Source organism: Triticum aestivum, chromosome 5A (genome assembly GCF_018294505.1).
Source record: "Triticum aestivum cultivar Chinese Spring chromosome 5A, IWGSC CS RefSeq v2.1, whole genome shotgun sequence".
In the NCBI taxonomy this organism is placed as follows: domain Eukaryota; kingdom Viridiplantae; phylum Streptophyta; class Magnoliopsida; order Poales; family Poaceae; genus Triticum; species Triticum aestivum.
The window spans coordinates 658,129,845-658,141,151 of NC_057806.1; the positions used below are offsets into that span (position 1 = coordinate 658,129,845).

Consider the following 11,307-nt stretch of genomic DNA (forward strand, 5'->3'; position numbering starts at 1 on the left):
ATGCCCTCATTTAATTAAGCGATGGTCTCTAAGTACAACTAGATCATATCCCCCGCGTTTCTGCTGGAATCTTAATAAAATAAATGCATAAATATATGCTAAAAACTAAAAGTATTGGAAAACAAATTTAAGATTGCCCTAGAAACTAAAAGTATTGGAAACCAAATTTAAGATTGCCCCCGGTTTACATTTTTTTTAAAAGAAGCAGGTGATGAAATGTTGTATAAAAAGAGAAAAAAAGCTGGATCGGAGTCAACGGGGTGCCTACATAAAAAGTATGTAAGATGACCAACATATATTTGCTCCAAGCCGACATGCCTATGCCCACACAAAAATTAGTGAAACAAATTGACATGCATGATTGTTAAGGTCGCATGATTGCATGGATAGATTAGTGTACAAATTATAACTTATGACCACATGCATGACTTGATGATGTGGCATAGTTGTATGAAGTGGGAAAATAGGTAGTGGGTTGCAACTATTTAAGAATGGAGGATATGTCCCACCACATATTTAGGCATAGCTAGTTATTTGTAGATAAAAGGAAGAGACAACCCACTATACACACATTTTTATTGTCATCTCTAAATTACGTGAAAACTTCAGATATAATTGTCTACCAATCACAGTATATACCCCAAACTTAATTGTTTTATATATCAAAGAATTTCTATTTCTTAAGGTATAAGAAATGCTTAGGTTTGTGAAGAACTTTGCCACTTCGACGTGATGAGAGGGACCAAATACTCGGAATGCTCTCACAAAATTAAAAGGTTAGTGCAATGCGTTATTTCTTGATAAACAAGGTAAGCGGGATGGGAATCTGAGTGTAAAGAAATGAAATTAGAGGGAAAACATATAATTTCACTCGTTTTATAGTTACATATTATTATTACAGTCATCTGAACTGGTTAAAGTAACGCACGACTTGACATTGTAAATCTTAGTAATTGTCAAAAACTATACTCTACCCATTTACTCGATGGATGGAGCATTGTACTTACTCCATAATCTTATCCTTTTTCATACATAAATTGCTCAAAGTAACACTCACATGATTATCATGTCTAAAACTGTGTTCTACTCATTTAATATTTTGTTTTATTTCATATGCACAATAACTCACTACCGGTTTGCTTTGACTAGCGTACCTAACAACTACTCCTAATTTTTTTGATGTGACACCTTATTTAATGAGGAAAGCAGTTAGTGTCTTGATCTAGACATGATTCTTAGCACTAAACAAGACAATTGATGAATTTTTTTCTCATAAACACACACTAAATGAGAGTTTGTGCATCCCCTCGGCACCCTCCAAATGCATATGAAGCACACTCTATATGCATTATAAGGACCACCCATATGACGACTCTGCTAGAGTCGCCTTAAGGCCGTGTTTGGCAGCTCATAATAGTCCTAAGAATATTATTGTGTTTGGCATCAAGAAATACCATAGTTTATAAACCACAGTATCTCCAATGAGTAGTATCTTCGCAGTATTTTAAAAGGGGCCTTGAGCTCTTTTTCTTCTTCTAAAAATATAACGGGTTTTAGAAACTGGAATACCGGGGTTTTACATTACCATGGTTTTAAAAATACCTTGCTCTCAAACTAAGCCTAAGATCCAACCTATATAAAAACACTTGTATGCGGATGTATATTTAATGCATATCATACGGCGTAGGAAAACCATTAAAGAAGTTATATCTACACTAAGATACAGGCTAATGAAGATAATATACAAGCTATAGTATCAAAGAAGTTGTATCTACGCTAGATATGTTGCATTTAGACCTCTAGGCTGCGGCGGAGCTTAGCGCAAGTCCGAGGGCCGTGCCCAAGGCAAAATAATGAAGAAAAATTACTATGCATAACTTAGATTAGGAAAAAAAATCAATTCTTTGTCCGCCTGGTTGTTCATATTTTCGCTTTGGCCCCCCTGAGATTCTTATCAAGCTCCGGCACTGCCTCTAGGTGTGATGTGAGTGTGAGTTGTGACACACTTCTGAAAAAAAAAACGCCAGCAAATTCCTCAAACTGATTCATTCCCTCAACAACTTTGATAAAAGTCACAAAAACGAGGCCTCTTTTCGCGGATTCGATTCGCGCGCGTGCACACACAAACACACACGCGCGCGCGCGCGCGCGCACACACACACAGACGGAGTATCTTCACATCACAGCGACGTGGCCTTTCTTCCCCCAACTTGCCCTGCCTCGCTCTCTCGGTCCATGCCCCACCCGCGCGGCTATATAACTGGGCCTCTTTTCCTCCCAGCCTCACACCAAAAACCACAGATCAATCTACTAGTACGTCCAAAAGCGCAGTGGAGTGAGTCCTTTTGGTTAGTTTGGACTTTGGAGAGAGGTTGATTCGGTGATGAGGAAGCAGCAGGGTTTAAGCGGCGGCGGCCATGGCGTCGGCGACGGAGATGGGGAGTGGGACAAATGCGTGGACGACTCCTCCGTCGACCACCGCGGCCGCCCGCCCCTCCGCGCCGCCACCGGCTCATGGAAGGCCGCCATGTTCATCATCCGTAAGCTCCCTCCTGATCTCTCTGTCTCTGTCTCTGTTCGTCTGGTTGATGGCAGTGTGTGAACGTTATTGACTTCTTGTTGTGTGGTTTTGGCAGTGATCGAGTTCAGCGAGCGGCTGAGCTACTTCGGCATCGCCACCAGCCTCATGATCTACCTCACCAAGGTGCTGCACCAGGACATGAAGGTCGCCGCCGTGAACTCCCAGTACTGGATGAGCGTCACCACCCTCATGCCCCTCCTCGGCGGCTTCGTCGCCGACGCCTACCTTGGCCGCTTCCGCACCGTGCTCCTCTCCACCGTCGTCTACCTCCTCGGCCTCGTCCTGCTCGCGGTGGCGCAGCTGGCGCCGGGGCTGAGGCCGGGCGGTGTCTCCGTGCCGCGGGTTCACGAGACGCTCTTCTTCGTCGGGATCTACCTCGTGTCCGTCGGCACCGGGGGGCACAAGCCGGCGCTCGAGAGCTTCGGCGCCGACCAGTTCGACGACGGCCACGCCGGCGAGCGGCTGCAGAAGATGTCCTACTTCAACTGGTGGAACTGCGCGCTCTGCTCTGGGGTCCTGCTCGGGGTCACCGTCGTCGTCTATATCCAGGAGCGGATCGGATGGGGCGCCGCCACCGTGCTCCTCGCCGCCGTCATGGGTTGCTCCCTCGTCGTCTACCTCGCGGGGTGGCGGACGTACCGGTACAGGGTGCCGCAGGGCAGTCCCCTCACGCCGTTGCTGCGGGTTGTCGTGGCCGCGGTCATGAAGCGGCGCCTTCAGCTGCCAGCCGACGCCGGCGAGCTGTACGAGGAGGATGACGGCAAGAAGAGGCTGCTCTCCCACACCGACCAGCTCCGGTTTCTCGACAAGGCGGCAATCTTTGAGCATGGTGGCGAGGTCTGGCGCGGGGCGTGGCGTCTGGCGACGGTGACGCAGGTGGAGGAGACGAAGCTGGTGGTGTCGATGGTGCCCATCTGGGTGGCCACGCTCCCGTTCGGCATGGCGGCGGCGCAGGTGTCCACCTTCTTCATCAAGCAGGGCATGGCCATGGACCGCCACCTGGGCCCACACTTCGTGCTCCCGCCGGCGTCCATCTTCGCCCTGGCCGCCATCGCCATGATCGCCACCGTGGCGCTCTTCGACAAGGTGCTCGAGCCGTGCCTGCGCCGCGCGACGGGCGCCGAGCGCGGGATTAGCGTCCTCAGGCGCATCGGCGTCGGCATGGCGTTCGCCGTGGTGGCCATGGCCGTGGCGGCCGTCGTCGAGCGGCGCCGCCTGGACTCCAAGGTCACCATGTCGGTGTTCTGGCTGGTGCCACAGTTCGCGCTGATGGGGGTCGGCGATGGGTTCGCGCTGGTGGGCCTGCAGGAGTACTTCTACGACCAGATGCCGGAGACGATGCGCAGCCTCGGCATCGGGCTGTACCTGAGCGTGATCGGCGCCGGGAGCTTCCTGAGCAGTCAGCTGATCGCGGCGGCGAGCCGCGTGAGCTCGCACGGCGGGCGGCGGGACGGGTGGTTCGGCAAGGACCTGAGCCGGAGCAGGCTGGACCTCTTCTACTGGCTGCTGGCCGGCATCTCCGCCGCTAACCTGGGCTTCTACGTGCTCGTCGCCACCCGGTACTCGTACAAGCAGCAGACCGCGAAGGCCGGCAGGGTCGGCGTCGAGAAGGACGTTGCCGGCGTCAATAGTCCGTACAATCACAAGTGCGTAGCACAGGGGAGCGCTTTTGGTGTATAACATAACAAAGAAGCATCAACACATCGTCAACATTTTAACCACCAGAGGAAGATGGCCAGGCATCAGCAGAGAAGGAAGGAACGTGGTTCCTGGGCACATATGTACCTTATATAGAAAATAAAAATAAAAATAGCAATTCAACAAAAAGTCAAAAATTTCTGAAAATATTTTTGAAATGAACTTGGCCTTTCATTGTTCTAGTGAGAAAAGTTCCACAAAAGAAAATTCTTCATTGACTTCTTTTCGAAAAAGACAAATTTTCGGTCAAAATAGCATGAATAGTGATCTATAATAGCAAATAAATTGCCTTTTTTGCTGTGAAGTCAACGTTGGTTTTTTTGTGAAAAATTATATACTAGTGCGCAAGTTAAGTTTAATCTAAAAATAATTTTGAACTATTTTACCTTTTTTAATTATTTTTTAAAAACTACCCCGTATACACTAGTGCAGAACCGGGCAATAGCACCGGTTCGTAAGGCCCTTTAGTGCCGGTTCGGTAACCGGCACTAAAGTGTGGGCACTAAAGGTCCCCCCATTTAGTACCGGTTCAGCACGAACCGGTGCTAAAGGGCAACCACGTGGCACGAGCCAGCTCCGGGGGCAGGGAGCCCTTTAGTACCGGTTGGTGACACCAAGCGGTATTAAAAGGTTGGGGGGTTTTGGGTTTATGATTTCTTTTTCATTTAATTTTGTGTTTTCCATTTAATTCTTTTTCGTTTGCTGGTATTTTACGATACTGCATATTGTACACGTTATGCATATATATAAATAGTATTTCTAGTATATATATATATATATATATATATATATATATATATATATATATATATATACAATTAACTAGCTATATACAATTTCTCCTAATTGGTGCCTTCGGAGCCAGTGGCATTAGCCTAATTGGTGCCTTCGGAGCACGATAACAATTGGAAGTGGTTCATGGGGGCGGTAGCGGGTAAAAGTATTCTGCTTTGGGATCTATGACCTGGTCGAGCAAAAATCCCGCTATTTCCTCTTGAATTGCTTCTATGCGGTCCTCTGGTAGGAGCTTCTCCCGCACCTCTTTGAACTGTTAAGAAGGAGATCAATATGCATGTGTATTAGTTGTGTGACTATATATCGATAATGGTGTAAAAATTGTGAATAGTGTTCTGACAAACGTACCCACTCCTGTCTTTGTGATCTGCTCCTTTCAGACGCCATCATGCGAATGTTCTCGCAAACGTAGTATGCACACAGATTATTCCCCGGCGCCTGCTTCAGGGCCTTTACGAGAATGGAATTTGATCAGATAATAATTAATCAAGCATGCTAATTAAAGAGATAGCAGCTAGCTAGTACTACTTAATTACTTACCATGGGTCGATACCATTTCAGTTTGTTTCCATTGACCTGGAGTGACGTTGATGAACTTTGTCCAAGCCCTGCCCGCCGACAAAGAAAATGAATAAATGGGTTATTAAATAGTTGTTATCAGGAAATGACGAACTAATTAAATAGGCCGAGATATAGTTAATAATGATTGAAATTATCTGTTGACTATCCCCTTCACGATGGTGTAGTCAGTTGGTTTCTTAAGTAGCGAGTCTAGTACTTCAACTGTTCCTTCATCAACTTTAATGATTAACAAGATCCAGTGAAATCTGCATGCACACACGTTTGCATGTCTTAATTAAGCGGGCATATGTAAGCAAAAACATATAGCTAGCTAGTAGACAAAAACAGAATTTGTAGCACAAGACAGTGTGACTCACTCGAAGTTGTAAGGAAGTAGTATATCATCATTGTATTTGAGGCGTTTGAAGAACTCTAGCATGCTTTCCTCTATACTTTTTTCATAATATGGATCTAATTTCCATGTGTATTCATTAATGATATTTGGGTCAACAAACCCAATGCTATAGCGTCCACCTTTTTTCATTTCATAAATCTTCATCCTACATAATACCACAGAAAAGAATATAATGAGGATAATTACAGGTAATGATTGATCAAAATGATCACTACAGCTAGTTTGAGACATAAATTACAGAAAGAAATCACTTACAGACAATAGCAACTGACGATAGATTTGTCGAGTGCGTCTTGATTGTATAACTGAAATAGTTCTGAATACTCAATGGACACAGCTTTCTCATGGTAGTAATGATCCTTCTTGACATTCACCATGAGGGACTCTCGATTGAAATTCTTGGTAATGTCCATGTACCATTGATGCAATTCATACATTCTCGTTGGGAGCTTCTTGACCTCGTCTGGCTCGACCAAAGGTTGGCCCCGGACATATTTCCGTTTTATTTCCTCCTCTCTAGTCGGAGACATGGGCTCGATATCGAGGAGTTGTCCAACAGTGATCATGAGGCTTTTAGCCTGCTCAATATGCTCCTCGGTTATTACCACATCGCCCAGCCCGGGAACGTTAACGGTTTGCCCACAATAATATTGGGCGCGCCTACTCTCATTTGTTGTTGGCACAACAAGCGGGGGGGGGGGTTGATTGCGCCGCCTCTTCTCCCAGTTGGGGAACGGTTTTACCGCATGTTTTGCCAGCTGATTTGCTCGAGCTCGAGCTCGCCTCTTTCTGTAGACGTGCTCGATTTAACTTCCTGAGGTGGCGCTCATAGTCTGTGTCAACAGGCTTGGGAGTTGGTGCTCTAGCCATATGAATGAAGTGGTCAATCTTTTCCTCAGGCACTTTCTCCCTTGGCGGCGGTGGCGGTTTCGGTGCAAAATGGGCTTCCACCTCGGCCTTCGATATGGCTGCGTTTTCCTCCTCGGACTTGTCGTAAGGCCTCTGCGGAAGAGGCGCGAGGCTTGGACCATATTGAAATCGCTTGCCCCGCCTGTACCTCCAGTACTACCTCGATTTGTACCACTACGCACCATAGCTGAGGCGGCTCTCTTCCGTGATTGCTGAGGCGGCGAAGACGGCTGACGTGGCTGAGTTGGAGGAGGAGGAGTGGCCTGAAGCTGTGCCGGACTTAGAGGCGGAGTGGCCTGACACTTTGCCGAACTTGGAGGAGGAGGAGTGGCCTGAAGCTGTGCCGGACTTGGAGAAGGAGTGGCCTGACGCGTTGGTGGACTTGGAGGAGCGGGAGTCTGCTGACTCGGTGGCGGACTTTGACGAGGAGTCGGATGACGCGGTGTCGGTGGCCTTCGAAAGATGATGCAATCCTTTCTCCATAGGATGATATGATGGTTGGCCTCTCCAAGTGTGTGCTCCTCGTCACCTCCAGAAATGTCAAGCTCTAGCCCCGAATATTGGTCCACCACCTCATCAACCAAGACACGAGCATAGCCCGATGGAATCGGGTTGCAATGGAAGGTTGCCTCGGGGGGATTTGTAAAAGCAAGGGCGTCTGCCACCTTCATGGATATGTTCTTCATTTTGAAGTGTAGCTCGCAGTTAGTGTTCTCCATGATGTCATCCACTGGGTAGCTATCCAGCAATGCGTCGCCCGGGGCGGAACCCACGCTACTTCTCGGCATAGATGGGACGGTGCTAGCCGATGCTGGATCATCCGCTAGCTGCTGCAGCTGCTGAGACCCCCTTTGCTGGCTAAGTGAGTCGATCTGCTCCTGCTGCCGCTGGAATTTGACTGCAAGTCCGCGTGCGCTGATTCTAGGCCTTGAAGGCGTTCATAGTCGAGCTTCCTCTGCTCCTCCTCCATCTTCTTCTTCTTCTCCTCCGCAATCTTCTTTCTCGCACGGGTTCTGTAGTCGGCGTTCCAGTCCGAAAACCCCTCATACCACGGAATAGCGCCCTTGCCTCGTGTTCTTCCCGGGTGTTCAGGATTTCCCAGGGCACGCGTAAGCTCGTTGTTCTCTCTGCTGGGCTGGAACACCCCCCATCGAGCCTCTTCTATTGCAACAAGTAGCTTATCTTCGGCTCCATCCAGACATGCCTTCTTCGAAACTTTGCCTGTCTTCGGGTCCAACTTCCCCCATGCGCATAAAACCAAGTCCTGCACCTGGGGGGCCAGCTCAATGTTTCTGCAGTGACACCTGCATCCTCCATCTCTTTCTCAGACTTATCCCACTTAGGCATTGCCAGCGCATAGCCACCTGGCCCCAGCTTATGGAACTTATCCTTTTTTGCGGCATTGGCCTTGTTTATTCTCGACCGTTCCTTAGATAATTCCGAATCCTTGAATTTCACAAAATCGTCCCAATGAGCACTTTGCTTCTTTAGTGTTCCCTCGAATACTGGAGTCTTCCTTCCTCCCTTGACGTACTTGTCCCATTCACGATTCTTGTGGTTGTTGAATGCAACCGCCATCTTCCTAAGAGCAGCGTCCTTGACTTTCTCCACATCTGCATCTGTGAAATGATCTGGTAGGGTGAAATGTTCCATGAGCGTTTCCCAAAGTAGAAGTTTTTGTCTGTCGTCGACAAAAGTAACTCCTGGACGTGGCTTTGCTGGCTCTCTCCATTCTTGAAGGGAGATCGGGAGTTGGTCCTTCATAAGAACTCCGCACTGACGAATGAATTTGTCCGCAATCTTCTTAGGCGCTAATGGTTCGCCATTAGGTTTGATGGCCTCGATATTGTACTTTACGCCCTCCTTCAACTTTTTGTTCGGGCCTCGTTTCCTGTTGCCTGAAGATTTGCTCGATCCGGATGGCTGAAAGAAGAAAGATCGATTCATTAATATATCTTCAAGTCATTTAAAACATGTGATGGTCACCAGATGCCTGCTTATATTAATATATATACCTCGCCGGTCTTTGTTGTTTCAAGATCAACATTTTCTTCGTCATGTTCATAGTTCATGACTTCATCAATTCGGTCGTCGCGATCGAATATCATATCACCCTCCCCGGTGTTGTTTATATATTCAGAGCCGTCATAATCTTCTTCATTCTGATCATCATCTGGCCCGCGAGGATTGCGTATGATATTGAACAGGGCCTCTTCTCCCTCTTTGCCGGTATTGTCCGCCATAGGTTTTATTTAACTAATCCAAAAGAAATATATTCAAATTACAATGCATTGATGCAATCAATTAATAAAGATAAACTGAATCAATCGTAGTACATAATAAGCATCATCGAATATAATCTCGAATACGTCGTCTCGAATAATAGATATAATCTCGAATACATCGTCTCGAATAATATATATAATCTCGAATAAATCATCTCAAATATTATATATCGAATACATCACTAGCTAGCTAGCTAGCTAATAAAGATCGAATACTAGAGAGTAATCTAGGCGGTGGACAACCAAAGTGAAGGAACCATCACTGGATCATAGCTCGGGTGATCTCCCCAAAGAACCTGCCAGGTATTGGAGAACCTGACGTCCATAGCAGCCATGTAGCGATGGACGTGCTTGTCCTCCTCCCTGACACGACGACATACCAGCTCCGGCGGGGCCGGCTCCCTCCGCACCGAAAGTGGCCCACGCGAACGCCACAAAAGGAGATGAGGGTCGACGACGGGACCCAGGGCCGGGTTCCTCACCAAGCGTCGCGCCCCTGAAGGTAGCACCTCCCAGTGCCAGCCCGATAGAGCCCAGTCCCGGACATGGGTCCTCTGAAGCAGGACATCGTCGTGAACGGGTCGACGGCGAGGATGCGGGCCGGGCATCATCGACAACAAATACTATATGCCGCAAAAGTAAAGTAACATTTTTTAAATGATGGATTGTGATTTCATATATGCAAATTCTAAATTTTATAACTAAAACTAACATTTCTAATATTTCTATAACTAAAACTAACATTTCTAATATTTCTGTGACTAAAAAACATTTCTATATAACTAACATTTCTATATAACTAACATTTATAATATTTCTATATAGCTAACATTTCTATATAACTAACATTTCTAATATTTCTATATAACTAACATTTCTAATATTTCTATAACTAAAAAACATTTCTATATAACTAACATTTCTAATAATTCTATAACTAAAAAACAGAAAGATTGCTAACAATTCTATAACAATGTGTGTGTGTGTGTGTGTGGTTGGCAGCCGGGGCAGGAGCTCACCGGCGAGGCGTGATGACGGGGGGCGGCGACGGGGACGGGGACGGAGACGGAGACATCGACGGGGACGGGGCAGCGACGACGGGGATGGGGACGGGCCGGGCGGGGACGACGGGAGGATGGGGCGGGGCGCGGCGACGGCGACGGACGACGACGAGGGGCGGCGGCGACGGGGCAGATGAGAAAGGAGCAGAGGGAGAGATGAGAAACTGACAAATTTTTTGAAGTGTTTTCTTATATAGAACGCGCCTTTAGTACCGGTTGGAGCCACCAACCGGTACTAAAGGTCTGTTTTAGCCAGGCGAAGCGGCGGGAACCGCACCCCCTTTAGTACCGGGTCGTGGCGCCAACCGGTACTAAAGGCCCCCCCTTTAGTACTGGTTGGAGCCACGACCCGGTACTAAAGGGTGTGCGCTGCCAGGCGAGGGGCGCAGAAGTTTAGTCCCACCTCGCTAGCCGAGGGGCACTCACACCTGCTTATAAGCCCCGCCGTCGCTGCTGTCTCGAGCTCCTCTCTTAAGCAAGCCTTCTGGGCCTACCTCTGCTACGATGCCCTGTTGGGCCTACTGGGCTAGCGGGCCTGCATCCTGACCCAACTAGAATTTGGGTTTCTAGTCGTATGCAGGCCGCTGTGGCCTAGTAGGTGGGCTTTTTTTTCTTATTTTTTTGCTTTATTTATTTTTGAGTTGTTTTTTTGCTGTATTTAGAGTTTCTTTGTGAATATTTTTGCTTTAGGTACAAAAAATTACAAACTTTCTGTTAGTACCGGTAGTTTACAAGTTTGAATAGTTTAAATTTTGAATTATTTGAAATTTGTGTGAATCACTAGTTTGTGAATAACTTAACTTTGAAAATAGATTTTTCAGTGATTCTTTTTCTTATGTTTAATATTAGTGTGTTTTATCATTATATTCAATTTAGAAATGCTTAGGTGATAACCCACAAGTATAGGGGATCGCAACAGCTTTCGAGGGTAGAGTATTCAACCCAAATTTATTGATTCGACACAAGGGGAGCCAAAGAATATTCTCAAGTATTAACAGCTGA

General features: G+C 47.0%; 1 protein-coding gene across 1 annotated transcript; it reads left to right on the forward strand.

Moving 5' to 3' along the window:
• Positions 1 to 2,302: 2,302 nt before the first annotated feature.
• On the forward strand, positions 2,303 to 4,302 carry LOC123108252 (protein NRT1/ PTR FAMILY 5.7). The gene is made up of 2 exons (XM_044530076.1): positions 2,303 to 2,540; positions 2,637 to 4,302. The coding sequence occupies exons 1-2, from the start codon at positions 2,384 to 2,386 to the stop codon at positions 4,259 to 4,261; spliced, it is 1,782 nt and encodes a 593-aa protein (XP_044386011.1). The 5' UTR covers positions 2,303 to 2,383; the 3' UTR covers positions 4,262 to 4,302.
• Positions 4,303 to 11,307: the final 7,005 nt, after the last annotated feature.